Raw genomic sequence first — 17,915 nt, forward strand, 5'->3', positions numbered from 1 at the left:
CCTTAGAAGCAAAGATGGCAAGGCTTCGTCTCACATATTTTGTGCGTGTTATCTGGAGAGACCAGTCCCTGCAGAAGAACATCATGCTTGGTAGAGTAGAGGGTCAGCAAAACAGACCCTCAATGAGTTGGACTGACACACTGGCTGCAATGCTGGGCTCAAAAATAACAACTGTGAGAATGGTGCAGGAGAGGGCAGTGTTTTGTTCTATTGTACATAGAGTCGCTGTGAGTTGGAACCAACTCAACGGCACCTAACAACAACAAAATTACATTAATAGTAACATCGTTTCATATTTGTTACAGCCTCTTTCCACATATAAAGTGCCATCTCATACATTATTTTTTCTGATTGCCCAAGTGAGAGATCACATTGATGGAAGTATCTAGCACAGTGCCTGGCACTTACTAGGTAAAATCTTGATTTCCCCTCATTGGTTAGATAAAGCAATGGAGGCTCAGTGAGGTTAGGTGACTATCCTGAGGTTGTTAGTTGTTAGTTGCTGTCGAGTCAGCTCTGACTTGTGTTGACCCTATGTACATGAAAACAAAATGTTGTTTCATCTTCATGATCGTTGGTATGCGTGACTCCATTGTTGAGGCCACTGTGTATTTTGAGTGCCTTCCAACCTGGGAGGCTCATCTTCCAGCACTATATCGAACAATATTCTGTTGAGATCTATAGGGCTTTCACTGCCTAAGTTTTGAAAGTAGATCGCCAGACTTTTCTTCCCAGTCTGTCTTAGTCTGGAAGCTCTGCTAAAACCTGTCTACCATGGGTAACCCTGCTAGTATTTTTTTTTTTTTTAATTATTGTACTTTAGATGAAGGTTTATAGAACAAACTAGCTTCTCATTAAACAATTAGTACACATTGTTTTGTGACATTGGTTACCAACCCCAAGACATGTCAACAGTCTCCCTTCTTGACCTTGGGTTCCCAATCACCAGCTTTCCTGTCCCCTCCTGCCTTCTAGTCCTTGCCCCTGGGCTGGTGTGCCCCTTTAGTCTTGCTTTGTTTTATGGGCCTGTCTAATCTTTGGATGAAGGGTGATCCTCAGGAATGACTTCATTACTGAGTTATAAGGGTGCCAGGGGGCCATACTCTCAGGGTTTCTCCAGTCTCTGTTCAGGCCAGTAAGTCTGGTCTTTTCTTGTGAGTTAGAATTTTGTTCTACATTTTTCTCCAGCTCTGTCCGGGACCCTGTATTGTGATCTCTGTCAGAGCAGTCAGTGGTGGTAGCCGGGCATCATCTAGTTGTGCTGGACTCAGTCTGGTGGATGGCGTGGTAGTTGTGGTCCATTAGTCCTTTGGACTAATCTTTCCCTTGCGTCTTTGGTTTTCTTCATTCTCACTTGCTCCCGAAGGGGTGAGACCAGTGGAGTATCTTAGATGGCTGCTCACAAGCTTTTAAGGCCCCAGACGCTACTCACCAAAGTAGAATGTAGAACAATTTCTTTATAAACTATGTTGTGCCAGCTGAGCTAGATGTTCCCAGAGACCATGGTCCCCACAGCCCTCAGCCCGGTAATTCAGTCCCTCAGGAGTTTGGATGTGTCTATGGAGCTTCCATGACCTTGCCTTGGACAAGTTGTGCTGGCTTCCCCATTATTGTGTACAGTCTTACCCTTCACCGAAGTTACCACTTATCTATTGTCTATTTAGTGTTTTTAAAAATATGGAAAGCTTCACGAATTTACGTGTCATTCTTGTGCAGGGGCCCTGCTAATCTTCTCTGTATCGTTCCAATTTTAGTATAAGTACTGCTGAAGGAAGCACAGCCCTGCTAATATTTGAAATATTGGCAGCATAGCTTCCAACATCATAACAACACGCAAGCCACCACAGCTCAACAAACTGACAGATGGGTGATGGATTTAAGGTTCCTCAGCTGGTAAGGGACGTATTGTCATTTGTTATGTTGATTAGCTCCTTGAACTATTTTCTCAGCTCTTTTGCTGTAACCTTGAGAAGAGATTCTTCTTTCACTGGGAGGGTCAAGGCAAATCATAAGTCTTAGCATCTTGTTTCCTAGAGTTGAAAAGGACCTAGAGGCCATATAGTTCAACTCTCACCTGCGTGGGTCTCAACCCTGGATTAGGGTTGCCAGATAAAATACAACATGCCCAGTTAAATTAAAATTTCAGATAAACAACAAAAAAAAGTGTTGAAAAGCAAAGATGTCACTTTGAGGACTAAGGTGCACCTGACCCAAGCCATGGTATTTTCAATCGCCTCATATGCATGTGAAAGCTGGGCAATGAATAAGGAAGACTGAAGAAGAACTGACGCCTTTGAATTATGGTGTTGGCAAAGAATATTGAATATACCGTGGACTGCCAGAAGAATGAACAAGTCTGTCTTGAAAGAGTACAGCCAGAATGCTCTTTAGAAGCGAGGATGGTGAGATTGTGTCTCACATACTTTGGACATGTTATTAGAAGGGATCAGTTTCAGGAGAAGGACATCATGCTTGGAAGAGTAGAGGGTCATCGAAAAGAGGAAGACCCTTGAAGAGATGTCACACAGTGGCTGTAACAATGGGCTCTAACAGCAACAGTTGTGAGAATGGTGCAGGACAGGACAGTATTTGGTTCTGTTGCACATAGGGTCACGAGTCGGAAGCAACTCAACAACACCTAACAACAACAACAAACTTTTAGTATAAGTATGATCCATGTAATTGTCATGAATACCAAGTCCCTTGTGTCCCGGGAACTCCATCTGGAGAATGATGAGGAGGGTTCATGTGATCAGAGGGAGTACTCATATTCCAGGGGATTAAGGGGAAGGGATCTTTTGACTAGGCTTTCCATCTCACAGAGAGTAATCAATCTCTTCCCTGGGAGAATTTGAGTCTTTCAGGGAGAACCTAGCTGGTGCAGAGGCTTAGACATTTCCTGGAACATTCAGAAAGGTCCCTGGGTGGCTCAAACGGTTTATCTGAAAGGTTGGCAGAAACAGACACAGATAATGACAATGAGATCAGTCAGTGAACAAATGTTTTTTGAACACCAGCTATTCTATGCTCAAGGACTACAATGGAGGTAACATGTACAGCAACATCAAGGAAAGGAAGAGAATTTCCACTTGTGCAATGGAGGAAAGTGTGAAAGAGAGCACGGCAAGCAGTTTGGCGTCACTGCAGCAACACCAAAGGTAGGGAATGGAGGATGAGGCACAAGGACTTTAATGACAGACTAAGGCACTGAGCTTGTTCCAAGGATAAGTGGACACCACTGAGGCAGAGAGATGGTATGCTCAAATTTGCTTTTTAGAGCATCATTCAGCTTGCAATGTGAGAGGTAAGAGATTTGAAAGATGTTTAACATGGCTCAGGGATGGCTACTTGTTCCTACCTACCCCCAACATCTGTTCTCCCTTCTTTTATGTCAGTGAAACCCCCAATGTTCATCTGGGTACATGGCCACACATAATAGAAACTTTATCTGTGATCCTTATGGCTGGGGGTAGCCATGTGACTAAATTATCTGATTTGTAAGACATAATGTTGTGCCATTAAACACATGTGTTTGACATTGTCAGCCATTTTGGATCACGCAGATGGTGGCAAAATCCTAGGGATGGCAGAGCTACAAGCTGGGCACCTGACAAATTCATGGAGCAAAGTAAAAGTCTGATTTACTTTGGGATAGAAATAAGCTTCTACTTTATTAGAGCCTATGTTTACTTTGGGTTCCTATTACAGCAGCAAAATCTCTATCCTAATAATACAAAGTAGTAAAAGCCATAGAGGAGGACTAAGATATAGGGGCTAAAGAAGATGTGGGGAAGAGAAGAAGCTGTGTAGAGATTTTTGATAAACCCAAGGCAGTGTTTCTTTCTTAAAATGTTACCTTTGGAACACCTGTAATATAATTATTCAGGTTGGGGCCCAGAAATCTACACAAGTAGCTTGGTGATTCGTAGGGAATCAAATAATTTGCCTGAGGTCTCAGCAATCCCCTCCAATCCCTTCCTCAGCTAAATCCCCACCCCCACCCCCCACTCCCACCCCCTATCCCCAGGCTGTGCTGGCGCAGGGAGGTTTCAGGGCTGCCTGCATTCCACAAAAGTCTCCATGGTGACCTACTCTCTGGGCAGACCCCAGAACAACCTACTTCTCCTACAATAGTTCAATGTCTGCCTCTGCCCCAGGGGTTTTCTCTGGCCTTCAGATCTGGGGCAGTAAGGAAGGTTTTCATGGCCCTACTAAAGCCAGGCTCTGTCATGCTAAGTCAGGCTACTGTCCTTTCTCACTGGGATCCCACAAGTTCCTGTATGAACTGGCCCCTACCTACCTCTCTACCCCTTCTCCTTTCACTTGGCTGTAGCCACACTGGCTCCATCCTGTCAAGCATCTTCCTTCCTGAGAGCCTTTGCCGAAACTAGTCCATTGGCTTAGGACTTCCCCTTGCCCCTTCCCCCTGATTAACTCTTACTAAAATTTCAGCTCTCAGCTTAAATGTCATTTCTCAGGGAAGCTATCTATCCCTGAACCCCAGGATACATCCTCATAGTTTCCTGTATTTCTTCCTAGTGCTTATCATAACTGCAATTTATCTAATAATTGGTATAATTATTTGTTTGGAGCCCTGGTGGCACAGTGGTTAACAGCTCAGCTGCTAACTAAAAGGTCAGCAGTTTGAATCCACCAGCTGCTCCTTGGAAACCCTATGGGGCAGTTCTACTCTGTCCTATAGGGTCGCTGTGAGTTGAAATCAACTCGACAGCAACAGGTTGTTTTATTTTTTTTATAATTATTCGTTTAATGTTTGTCCTTCTCACTATTCTCTAAGTGTCATAATGCAGGAAACACGCCTGCTTTGTTCACTGTTATATCCCCAGAACCTAGTGTAGAACCTGACACATAAGTTGTTGTTGTTGTTAGGAGCTATTGAATCGATTTTTCAACTCATGGTGACATAGTGCCCAAGAATTATTTATTGGTGAATGAGCTGTTCTTTCCAACCCTAACTTTACAGGAACTCCCCTCATAGTCATACCCTTCTCCCTCCACCTTCCAACCCAGCTCAGGGAGCAAATAAGGGATTAGGGTGGGACTTCCCTTTCTTTGAGGACTTGAGACTAGTTGATGTCGAAGAGAATCACTTAGGGGTAAAAGGAGAACTCAGCAGAAGACAAAGAACTGACCCCTGCTCAAACTCCTTTCTGGTGGTCTTTGGTCTGCTAATCTACTCTAAACCACGAGCAGATAGCTAAGGAGTCAGTAATAAGATTTAAGCAAATAACTAAAGTATTGATTAATAATTTTTGTTGTGTGACATCAAGTCAATTCTGACTCATAGTGACCCTATAGGACAGAGTAGAAATGTTGCTGAGTGGAAACCCCAGGTTCTGCTCAGCACAACATGTCTCAGCCAATAAACGAGAGACCGAGGTGGGAGAATAGAAAGGTACCTTTATTTTGTTGCACAAGGAAAGGAACAGTTGGGGCTGCCGCCGCCAAAACTGCTCAGCGAGAGCGAGGGGGAAGTTTACTTTTAAAGAGTTTACAAGTAGAAAATTCATGCAAGTTACATCAACAACATTCTTAATCATACTACACAGGCACAATGGGGTTTACATATAACTTCATTCATCGCATGTTCAGAAAATGGAGGTTAAACTCCATCCAGAGGTGGGGAAGTTACTATGTATGAGGTACTTAATGAGCTAAAAGGTTATCCTGAATGTCAACATGGTGCCTAAACCAGTTTCCACCAATTTCCTCTAGTTTGGGGCTGCAGTTAAGGAGAGGGGAACCAGGATTTTAACGTAAAAGTACAGGGCATGTCAAGCAAAGGAACCAGGATTTTAATGTAAAGCTATAGGGGGGTGCCAAGCAAGCTGCTTGAGACTGGAATTTTCCGTATCCTGGGGACCTCTGTTTTATTACTGCCCCGTAGGATTTTCTAGGCTGAAATCTTTATGGGAGCAGATCTCCAGGTCTTTACTACCAGTGGAACGGCGGATAGGTTCAAACCACTGATCTTGCAGCTGAGTTCTTAACCATTGTGCCACCAGGCCTCCTTTGATTAATAATTAAATCTTTGCAAATAGCTAAACTACTAAGTGCAAGATATAACCTATTAAATAAAATATTTGGCTTATAAGTTATGTGTTAAAAGATAATTAAGATGTTAGTAGATAACCAAATATTAACTACTCAATTGATAGCTGATAACCAGGGTATTAATTTAAAACTAAGATATGAGCAGAGACTGGTTAACCAATGACTAAGGCGACAGTAAGGATTTAAAGTGAGATTTTTCCTGGGGATTCTGCACTTTAGAGGGGACTTGGGGACAGCAGAAAGTTGATAAAGCCTATAGGAACAAAAAAGGAGAAAATACTGAAGTTGTCAAGGATTTCATTTTACTTGGATCCACAATCAACGCCATGGAAGAGGCAGTCAAGAAATTAAATGACGTTGCATCCAGAAAATCTGCTGCAAAAGATCTCTTTAAAGTGCTGAAAAACAAAGATGTCATTTTGAGGACTAAGGTGCGCCTGACCCAAGCCATGATATTTTCAGTCACCTCATATGCCTGCAAAAGCTGGACAATGAATAAAGAAGACTGAAGAAGAATTGATGCCTTTGAATTATGGTGTTGGTGAAGAATATTGAATATACCATGGACTGCCAGAAGAACCAACAAGTCTGTCTTGGAAGAAATACAGCCAGAGTGCTCCTTAGAAGCAAAGATGGTGAGACTTGGTCTCATACACTTTGGACACGTTATGAGGAGGAACCGCTCCCTGGAGAAGGACACCAGGCTTGGTACAGTAGAGTGTCAGTGAAAAAGAGGAAGAGATGGGTTGATACAATGGCTGCAACAATGGGCTCAAGCATAGCAACGATTGTGAGGATGGCACAGGACCGGGCAGTGTTTCGTTCCGTTGTACATGGGGTCGCTATGAGTTGGAACCGACCCAACGGCACCTAACAACAACAACATAAGAATGTAGGTCTAATTGGGAGTGTAAAATCCTCAGCTGGATTATAAGCTTCTGAGGGGAACTGTGTTTACTTATTTTTGGTCTCCAGATATGGTCTAGCCAGGGACAGGCATGGAGCTGGTGCTCAAAAATGGCTTTCTACAAAATTCAATTTAGCCTGTTAAGGTCAAGGCACTCTGCTGAGGGGAAAGGGGCTAGTTGCACAGACAGTAAGAACAGAGTATGGTGAGTGAGTGAATGAGTGAGTGGTGCATGAAAAGGAAAGTCTGGGGGTTTCTCGAAGGCTAAGTGGAAGGGAGAGCAGGTGTGTCAGAGAGAGGAGTTTGGTTCTGGACATGTTAAGTTTGAGGTGTCTGTAAAGATGCCCAGTAGGCCGGTGGATGTGAGTCTGGTGTCAATACAAGGTAGATTTGGTTGTCATCAGGGTATAGATGGTGGTCAAAACCATGAGAAAAAATGAGGTAGCTGAGGAAGAGTACATGAAGTGCTAAGAGGAATCTACCTAGAACTCCAAGGAGGACGAACAGCGAAGGGGTGAGCAGAAGAGGAAAAGCTATCAAAAGAGACTGAGAAGGAAGGAGTGGTCATAGAGGTGTTGTTGTCAGGTGGCATCAAAGCAATTCCAACTTATGATGACTCTATAGGATACAGCAGAACTGCCCTGTAAAGTTTCCTAGGCTGTAATTTTTATAGGAGTAGACTACCAGGTCTTTCTCCCACAGAGCGGCTGGTGGATTCAAACCACCAAACTTTTGTATAGCAGCTGAGCGCTTAACCAGTGTGCCACCAAGGCTCCTTAGCCAGAAGGTAGAAATGCTAAAAGAATATGGCGGCATGAAAGTCAAGGGAAGAGAACATGTTAGGGAGAAGAGCATAGTCAGCAATGTCAGATGAGGTTGAGAGGTCAAGTGGGATAAGGTCAGAGAAATGTCCATTGACTTTAATAATAAAGAGGTCAGGGACAGTCTTGACGAGTGCAGTGAGGTGAGGAGTAAATATAGATGGTGAGGTGGAGACAGTGGGTATAAAGGGAAGCAGGCAGCTGCAGGGAAATGTGGTTCCCAGATGTCCATTATGAAAAATTCTGTGATAGCTCAGTTTCACTGCATGTGTGCACATGCATACATGCACATTTGCAGTCATGGAGCTTGGAGTGCGGTGTGTAAAGGCAGGCTGGAGGCCACCACAGGGTGGCTTGTGGTCAGCCCACAGCCAGCCTTTATTTCACTCTGGGTAGCTTATGAGAATGATCATTAAGGGAGACAGAACTGTGTAACACAGTTCAACTCCTTCATTGTCCAATGGGAAAATGGAGGAGAGCAGAGAGGGAGCCATTTGCTCACTCTGTGAGTGAAGGGCACAGTCAGGATTTGGATCCGATCTTTGGACTTCCAGAAGAGTGACCTCAGAAAAAGTAGACATCAAATTCTTATTGCTCAATGAATTATCGGTCAATGAGCTTTGCTTACCTCCCAATTTTTGACTGTTTCAATTTGTATAAATGAAATATGTATTTTATATACAAAATCCAAACATTGTAGAAAGACATAATAAAGAAAGTGAATGACTCCTTTTATTCCACCACATTCCCTCAAGGACAACCACCATCAACAGTTTGGTCTACAATCGTCTTTTTCTTCTCTCCATTTCATGTAACATTGTTATTATGAAATTTCAATAAAAATATTATCATACTTGCTGATTCTGTCTTACAACTTGCCTTTTTTCACTTCTGGACAACTTTCCATAGTAGTACATAGAGATTTAATTCATTCATTTTAATAGCTGTATCAATTTATCATTTGGGTTTGTATTGTAATTTATTACCAGACCCATAACAATGGATATGAGAGTTGCACCCAAAATTTCACTAGTATGAACAGTGTACATACATATTATTCTTCACTCATATTTGCAGTTTGGGAGGCTTGTAGACGAGAAAATGATGGATCAAAGGGCATGAACATTTGGTTTTTAAAAGATATTGCTAGATCACCCTCCAGAAAACTTGTATCAGTTTATTGTCCCACCAACAATGTATGTGAATGCCCTTCTCTCCACATCTTACCAACAACAGGCATTCTCATTTTAAAATCTTTGCAATTTGAATGAAGTTGAAAATTTTTTTATAAGCTTATTGTCCACCTATATTCTTCTGTGAACTGTCTACTCATATTCTTTGCCTATTTGTTATTGTAGTGTACTTTTGGACTTATTGGGCATTAATTATTGGTCTGATAGGAAAAGGCCTGGAAACATACATACCAAATTGCTAATAGTGTTTACCTTTCAGGGAGTGAAAGAAATGAGGGGGATATTTTCCTTTTATATCATCCTGTATGATTTGGATTCTTACAATGAGCTTGCATTTTGGTATTAAAAAATAATATACCAAGGCACCTTAATAATACAGTGGAAAACAACAACAAATGTTTGACCTACATTTGCAATGTCTAGAAATTCATGTTGGGTGCAAGTTTTATCAAATCACAAGGTTTTTTTTTTGTTGTTTATATGCAAAAAACATTTATTGAATACACTGCCTAGGCACTTTCACAGGTATTTAATTTTAACCTTCACAACAGCCCTGTGAGGTAGGCATTGGCTCCATTTTAGAGAGTTCTCATTGGCTGGGAGATTATTGCTTGATACACTTCTATTTACCATGTTTTCATTGGCTAGAGGTTCTTACTGGCTGGTGAAATCATTGGGCAAGAGCTCTCATTGGCCAGGAGTTCCTATTGGTTACCCTAAGATTCAAATAATAAAAATACTAGAATTTTTCCCCCATAGGAGGGATGGGATAGGTGGGATAAGAGTAGAGGAAGAAAGGGAGTCAGGGGTCTCTCCCCTGGAAGCACCATCTGAGTTTGCTTTGGTCACCTATGCACAAGCGGGGCGGATGGAAGTAAAGGGGGAAGAGTGGTTATAACTCTTCTCGCTTTCGCAGGATAAGCTTCCTCACAAGCGCGTTGATCTGGGGCCTGATCTCCTCCACCGACACGGTTGGGTCCCAAGCCCCAGCCACCTTGCCATCTGGGGCCACGAGGTACTTCCAGAAGTTCCAGGTGGGCTCCTTTCCAGAAGTCTCTAGAGAAAAAGGAAGAAGGAGACCAAAGCATGCTTCCGTATGTATCATCACCTGGGATTCCATTATCAGTGTTCATCTTTCCCTTGAGGCAGTGGTTCTGTTAGTTAAAATCACCTGGGGAGCTTTTTACAATCCTGATACTGAGGCCACACCCCAGACCACTTAAATCAGACTTTCTAGAGTAAGACTCAGGCATCAGTACTTTTAAAAAGCTAAGAGATTCCAATGTGCAGCCAAGATTGAGATTGTGCGATTCTGTATCAGATCTCCTTTATTAATGACCTCCAACTACTGAACATCCTACACCCTATTGTGACTGAGACTTAATGGTTCCCAAATGTTAGTCCAGGACTGGCTGCAGCAGAATCACTATGAGGTGGGGAGAGGGGCTTAAAATAAACAGATTCTTGGGGCATGCTTCAGTAGGTCTCAGACTTACGCATTTTTAAGAGCTTGCCAGGTGCTTCTAAGCATGGCTAGGTTTGATGTATAACTGTGGGAGCTGGGAAGGAACTAACAAAAACACACAGGGAAGAAAAAGGAAACATTAGGTTGACTTGTGGAACAAAATGCAAGTTGGCCTTAGAAAGGGGCCTTGCTAAACTGTTGTTTCTCATTTACTCTTCAAGGTGAATGGGTTAGGGTGGGTGGTAAGGCATACAAAGGCAGCCAGGAGTCTGGAATGGGAGAAAGCAAAAATGGAGCCCCTAAAGGAGAAGAAAGGCTTGAGGCAGCAGCTAGAACCATAAAGCTTCGCCTATGACCCCATTTCGTGGTTCTGAGACTTCTAGGGCTGGAGAAGGGATGTATTTCTAAAATATTAAAATTTGGTATTTTAGTTCAGGAGGAACCCTCCTATGGTCTACAGACTGTGCCTATAACTCAGGACAGGAGATATCTGTCAGCCCTCTCGGTCAGCCTTCTTTAGACATATGGTGTCTCCTGTCTGCACCTTGGTTTCTCCTCAAATAGTAAGCTAAACAATTCACAATGACTAAAATGTGAGAGCCCAGTATTCTTCTAAGAGCCACTGCATGTGAAAACAGGATCCCGGAGAAGCCAGCAAGAGTGGCTGAGGGAGAACTGAAAGGCAGCAGAGATAGAGATATTCTTAGGAAGAAGTACCTGAATACCTCAGCTCATGCCTGCCCCAATCTCCTCAAAGCTTACTGCTGAAACGGAAAGCCATCGTACCAGAGAGGGTCAGGAAGAGGGAGGCTCCAGTTACCCCAGCCAGCCAGTGGCTTCTGCTGTTCAGAGAGTCAAGGCCTTAGGCAGCTGAGGGAAGGTGTGTGGATGAAGGGACCAGGACTCACGGGTCAGGTACTTGAAGGCAGGGTGGGCACCAGCGCCAGTGACTGCGATCTTGCTAAACATGGGGAAAGAGGCACTGTAGGTTTGGCGGGCAAAGCTCTCAATCTCCCTATTGCTATCAGGCTCCTGCTGGCCAAACTGGTTGCAGGGGAAGGCAAGCACGTTGAAGTGGTGGGGGCCCAGGTCCCGCTGTAGCTGCTGCAGGGCTCGGTAGTGCTGGTCCGTGAAGCCACACTCGCTGGCCACATTCACCACCAGGGATACCTGGGTGGCAAAAAAACAACAACAAAAACTCAGACACATAAACAACCCAGTGAAAAGGCATATACTTGTACACACCCTCACATGCCCAAGTGACTCCCCCAATAATGCTCTCTTACACATACAAGAACACAACGTACACATACATAAATGTATGTGCAATGCTCTCACATATACTAAACATATGCACACGTGAATCAAACATGGAGTGGCTTATAGAAATACATGCACACTCATACAATGAACATATGTGAACATAAGCACATAATATACATAAATAGGTATGCAAATGCTCCATGGTACAAAGACACATGATCACACATCACACATGCCCACAAACACACACAACACATTCACAGAGAGAGGCGCACACACTGGTGAGCACACATTGGGAGGTAATGTGAGGGAGCGGAAAGGCAGACCTGGGTTTAATTTCTGGCTCAGCCAGCTAGCATGTCTTAGTTATCTAGTGCTGCTATAGTACCACAAGTGGGTAGCTTTAACACACAGAAATTTATTCTTTCACAATTTAGGAGGCTATAAGTTGGAATTCAAGGTGCCAGCACTAGGGGAAGGCTTTCTCTCTGTTGGCTCGGGCGGAAGTTCCTTGTTCTTTGGTTCCTTGACAATCTTCATATGGTGCGGCAGGTATCTTCCCCCATCTCTGCTTTCTCGATTGCTTCTTGAATCTCCTTCATGTCTCAAAACAGACTGACTTAAGACACACCCTACACTAATACTACCTCATTAACATAACCAAGAAAACCCACTCCCAAATGGGATTATAACCACAGGTATAGGCGTTAGGGTTTATAATACATATTTTTGGGGGACACAATTCAATCCCTAACAGCCAGCTGGCACTCATCACTTTATACTGTAGCTGCTGGTATACATGATCCCACTGCGGGCAGATGTTGTATCTACTTCATCTCTGGGCCTGGCGTATGGAAAAGTCTCAGTAAGTGTCTACTGAATGACTAAGCAAGCGTACACACGTACACAATCACCTGCATGGGCACAGAGACACACATGGCTTTCTTGATAAAAGGACCCCCAGAGCCCCAGGGCAATCCCTTTTTACCCCTCCCTCTGGTAAACAAATACCACTTTGTAATAAGGCTTTCTTTAATCAATAGATGTTATGGACTGAATTGTGTCCGTGGAAAATATGTGTTGTAAATCCTAACCTTCTAGGACTGTGATTATAATCCCATTTGGGAATGGGATTTCTTTGTTATGTTGATAAGACAGGATTAGTGTAGGGTGTGTCTTAAATCAATCTCTCTTTTGATATATAAAAGAGATAAAACAAGCAAGTGAAAGAAGCAGCAATGGGGGAAGAGAGATGCCAACCCACATGAAAATCACCCAGGAGCAGAAGCTCAGAGACAAGGACGTTCCTTCAGAGCCAACGGAGAGAGAAAGCCTTCCCCTAGAGCCGGCGCTCTGAATTCGGACTTCTAGCCTCCTAAACTACGAGAAAACATATTTCTGTTTGTTAAAGCCATCCACTTGTGGTATTTCTGTTACAGCAGCACTAAATAACTAAGATATTAGACTAATCTCTAAATTTACTAAAGCTGGCTGATGGAACTTGATTATACTACTGCAATTAAAATTTTGGCACCAATGCTATCTGTGCCATTAACTATTTATTATTAAAGGATTTTAAACCCTACCCTGCACCTGGGCTGTCCAGCCCCATCTCCCTGACCACTTTTTGAGAAAAAAGTGAGGACTATACCAAATGGTCCCATAAAGAGGGCCAGATGACCACCTCCTGGTGGCAGCCTGGGGCTCTGGACATGCACAGCCACAAACTGCTCAGGTGAGACAGGGTTTCTCAATTTGGGCACCATCAACATTTTGGGCTGGATAATTCTTCGTTGTGGAGGCCTGTCCTGTGCATTGTAGGATGTTTAGCAGCATCCCTGGCCTCTACCCACTAGATGCCCAGTCTTGACAATCAAAAATGTCTCTAGACCTTGCCTAATGTCCCCTGGGGGGCAAAATCATTCCCAGTTGAGAACTCCTAGGCTAGATAAGAGCCACTGGGCTGTAACTCCCTTACCTTGCCTCCAATAGATGAAGAGCCCATTCCCTGGGGCCACAGGCTGATAAACAACCTCTCCCATTCCATGTCAGCTTTTACCATACTCAGCCTGGGATAGTGAGAAACTGGGACTCTGAAACTCCCTTCCTATATTATTAGGGGTCCTCCTTTCTTCCTTGTTGGATCCCTGGGCAATGAGAGCATTAAAAATTGCTTATTTTTAACCTACCTCTTTTGTGCCTATGATATCTACATAGAAGCCTACTCTTTTAGAAGAGGGAAATCTTGCTTCTAGTTTCATCCCTAGTACCAAAAGGCTTACCCTGAAAGAGACCAAAACACAGACAGACACACTCAGATACACACAGTTAATTTATATATATACATATACAAGCACAGATACAGATTCAGATGTTTGCACAGAAGCAAGCAAATAAATAAACCATTCACACACATCCTCTCACATATACATAACCTCACACTGTAGGCAAGTACATCCCTAAGTGCTCACCCAGTCATCCATACTCAACATGGTCTAAATAACTTTCTTCTCAACTATGCTGTCAATTCCACATAAGGGCCCCTGATGTCTATCTTGCTCATGGCTGGATCTCCAGGGCTGGATCCAGTGCCAGGCATGTAGTAGGAGTCATTAAATATTTGCAGGTGAATGAATGAGCATATTGTCCAAACCTCAGGCCTACCCTGGAACAACCCACAGCTTCCCCAGACTAACTGTGATTTTCCTCTAAGCACAGTGATTAAGGCATGCATTCTGGAGCTGGGAATTATCGTGTTCATTTCTGCATTCCTTATTTATTGTCTCTCTTCTCCTTATTCCCATTCTATATAAGATTGATTAAAGCAGAAACTTGTCTGTTTTGTTCACCAATGTATCCCCAGAGCCTGGCTCAGTATGTTATATACAGTAGGTACTCAGTAGTAGATTAATAATGAATTAATGAGTAGCAGAGCTCTCAGGTGAGCTGCAGTAGAGGGCAGGGGAGGCCTGAACAGGAATGGACCCTGCCCTTCTTGGCTCTTTGCTCTGAGTCTTCGATGAGGTTCCTGCTGGGGCCCACCAAACACAGGTACAGAGCACTCACTCTACAGTTTACCAAGGGTTCCCCAACTCTCACCTCATTTGAAATTCACAGCCTGAGGGACTGTCAGGGCAGGGATTCCTGCCCCAGGGTCCCTGACTCCCAACATAACTGAGAATTTCAAGAGTCCTATCATCACTAAAGATGTCCCTGCTTCCTGGAGTAGAATACTGGTAGCGATTTTTGCGTGATCCACCCAAATCTGGATGCTGGGCCCATCTATCCATTAGAGACCGCTCCCCACCTTTCCCACACCACAGTCCACCCTGAGAATTAGACTTGGTGGACTCTCCATTACACAGTGTAACATCAGGCCTCTGAATGCAGTGTTCAGGCTCCTCATGGTCCCTCCCCGCCTCCTCCAGGCTCATCTTCCACCACTCTCTGCCTCAACCTTTATACTCCTTCAAGCCCTTTATACTCGTTCCAGCACAACTGCCTGAAGTCCTCCCCATCCCTCCCCCATCCTTCCTGCTCTTTGTCTCTGGGCCCTGGCATGGACAGTTCTCTTTGCTTGGAATCATCTTAGTTTTGCTAAAATCCACTCTTGTTTCAAAGACTCAACCCAGCCACAATGCCTCTCTGAAGTCCTCTCTGGGCTAAGATTCCCTCTCTGAAAGGAGACAGCAGTTGGCCCGGATGACTCTCATATCCCTGCCTGACATGCCATTTTAGGAGTTTGCCTAGAGTGAACCAGAGGATGGACACATGGTTCACCTCCATGCTCTGTTGCTTTTTAGAGCTGTCTTCCCCTCTCTGGGCTTTAGTGTCCTCGCGAAAGGATGATCCGTGTAAAGTCTCTGTGCATCTCCTGCTGCACATTGACTGCCACGATGTTCCCACTGTATCCAAATCGGCAGCCTCCTTGCTCCAGAGTCAGAAAAAGAAGCAAGGGAGGTGAAAGCTCTAGGATGCTAGGGCTACTTTTTTTCACTGGCGTGTGGCAAAGGCTAGGCCTACTGGCTAGGTCCGGACCCTCGCTGCCCAGACATGCCAGACGGGAAGTCGGCGGCAGCGGCGCGAGTTTCGGGTTTCACTGAGCGCCGGCCGTGCCACGTAGTCACAGGGCAGCCCGGGCGCAGAGTCTGGGGGCGCCGCGCCCTGGGGTAATGCCTGGGTGGGAGTGGAGAGCCGGGACAAGGTTGCCAGGCAGTCCGGGCCCTCTGAGCCCGGCGGGGTCCCGGGCCGCGGGGCGCCCCCGTAAGGACCGGCCAGGGCGGCGCCAAGGCCGGGCAGGCGAACACTCACCGAGCCGCGGTACTTCTCCAGCGACACCAGCTTGCCCCGGATGTTGAGCGCCTTGAAGTCGTAGAAGTCCTGCTGCCGCTGCGTCGCGGCCGCGGCCGACAGGACCAGCCACGCCGCCGCCACTGCAGCCCCCATAACTCGCTTCCTAGGTGGCGGCGTTGCGCGGGCAAAGACGAGGCGGGGGGACCCAGCGTAGTGGGTGGGAGGGGGCGGCCCGAGCGCAGCGCGGCCCGTCAGGCTGGACGCGCCCTCTTCCCCGAACGGCGCGAGCGGTGGACGCTAGGCTCTGGGCCTCAGTTTCCCTATCTGTACAGTGGGAGCGTTGGACTCCGCGCCGCTTTCCAGATCCCAGAACCCTGGTTCCCGTATTCTGACCACAGTGAGGAGGATTGCTTCAGTAAGGCTCCCTTTATTCCAGGGAAAGGGCGGCTTGGCAGAGAAAAGGCGGCAAAAACCTGGGTCTGAGAGCTTAGTTTTTAATTAGCTTGTGCCTTAGTAAGTACCATAAAACTAGATATTGGACACCTAAACTATCTTGGAAGGTCAAGACCCAGAGGAAGGGAGTTTTGAGCTGAGCTCTGAAGACTGAACAGATTGTGCAACATGAACGTCATTGAATTGTACATGTAGAAACTACTGAATCGGCAAATGTTTATATTTTCACCACACACACACACAATAGGTATTAGCCAGGTTGAAGCAGGGAAGTAGTAAGTGCAAAGGTCCTGAGGAGAAGAGAAACATGGCATATTGAGAAATAAAGGCTAGTTAGGCTGGAAGGAGCCTTGATGGTGCAGTGGTTAAAAGCTGTGGCTGCTAACCAAAAGATTGGTGGTTCTAATCCACTAGCTGCTCCTTGGAAATCTTATGGGGCAGTTCTGCTCTATCTTGTAGGGTCACCACGAGTCAGAATCACAATGGCAACAGATTTGATTTTTCAGTTAGGCTGAAAAGAGCCCTGGTGGCAATGGTTAAAGAGCTCGGCTGCTAGCCAAAAGGTCAGTGGTTCGAACCCGCCAGTCACTCCACAGGAGAAAAGACCTGGTGATCTGTTCTGGTAAAGATTACAGCCTGGGAAACCCTGTGGGGGCAGCTGTTTGTCCTATAGAGACACTAAGAGTCAGAACTGACTCATGGCACACAACAGTTAGGCTGGAGCAAAGGGGAAGCATAGTGAGAGGTGAAGGTAGACAGACAGGCAGGCAGGGGTGAGGTCACATAGAGCCTGGTAGGCCGTGGTTAAGATTATGGTCCATAGACCAAGAAATGAAGGTTTTGTTTGTTTGTTTGTTTGTTTTGGGAGGTGGGGGCAGAGAGTTCAGTGTTGTATTTTGTAAAAAGATCCCTCTGGCTGTTATGTAGGCATGGCTAGGAAGGGAGGACAGCAGGCAGAGGGAACAAGGAGGGTGATGGAGGAAACCAGCCAGGTGCTACTGTTGTGGTCCAGATGCTGGGGTAGAGGAAACTTGGGTTTTGAGACCCAGAGGCAGTTGTTAACTTAGCCTGAGCAGTCAGAGAAGGCCTCTCAGAGGTGGTGACATCAGAGTTTTGTCTTGAAAGAGGTATAGGAATTCTCTAGACTGGTATTATGGATTGAATTGTGTCCCCCAAAAATATATGTTGTAAATCTTACTACACCTGTGGTTATAATCCCATTTGGCAATAGAGTTTTCTTTGTTATGTCAATGAGACAGTATTACTGTAGGGTGTGTCTTAAGTCAATGTCTTTTGAGATATAAGAGTAGATTATGCAAGAAGCAAAAAAAAAGAAAAGCAGAGATGGGGAATATACAAGCCTCATGATCCACAAGGAACCTAGGAATAGAAGCTGAAAAGTGTTAAGGCCCTTCCCTCAGAGTGGACAGAGAAAGAGAGCCTTC

General features: G+C 45.0%; 1 protein-coding gene and 1 non-coding gene across 2 annotated transcripts; both read right to left on the reverse strand.

The window, feature by feature from the left end:
• Positions 1–1,671: 1,671 nt before the first annotated feature.
• LOC111819691 (U6 spliceosomal RNA) lies at positions 1,672–1,778 on the reverse strand. The gene has a single exon (XR_002823273.1). It is a non-coding gene; the product is annotated as a U6 spliceosomal RNA (small nuclear RNA).
• Positions 1,779–9,888: 8,110 nt separating this feature from the next.
• GPX7 (glutathione peroxidase 7) lies at positions 9,889–16,170 on the reverse strand. Its single transcript, XM_004371727.1, has 3 exons — positions 16,036–16,170; positions 11,370–11,631; positions 9,889–10,052 (listed from the first exon to the last, which is right to left on the reverse strand). The coding sequence occupies exons 1-3, from the start codon at positions 16,168–16,170 to the stop codon at positions 9,889–9,891; spliced, it is 561 nt and encodes a 186-aa protein (XP_004371784.1).
• Between the last annotated feature and the right edge of the window lie 1,745 nt (positions 16,171–17,915).

This window comes from Trichechus manatus, unplaced genomic scaffold (assembly GCF_000243295.1).
Source record: "Trichechus manatus latirostris isolate Lorelei unplaced genomic scaffold, TriManLat1.0 scaffold00015, whole genome shotgun sequence".
Classification (NCBI taxonomy): Eukaryota; Metazoa; Chordata; class Mammalia; order Sirenia; family Trichechidae; genus Trichechus; species Trichechus manatus.

Excerpts from the sequence above, each read along its gene's own strand:
- GPX7 (XM_004371727.1), bottom strand. The coding sequence starts at position 16,170 with ATGGGGGCTGCAGTGGCGGCGGCGTGGCTGGTCCTGTCGGCCGCGGCC. Across the intron at positions 11,632-16,035 it reads TGGAGAAGTACCGCGGCTCG|GTATCCCTGGTGGTGAATGT; the intron begins GTGAGTGTTCGC and ends TTTGCCACCCAG. Across the intron at positions 10,053-11,369 it reads TGCCTTCAAGTACCTGACCC|AGACTTCTGGAAAGGAGCCC; the intron begins GTGAGTCCTGGT and ends CTTTTTCTCTAG.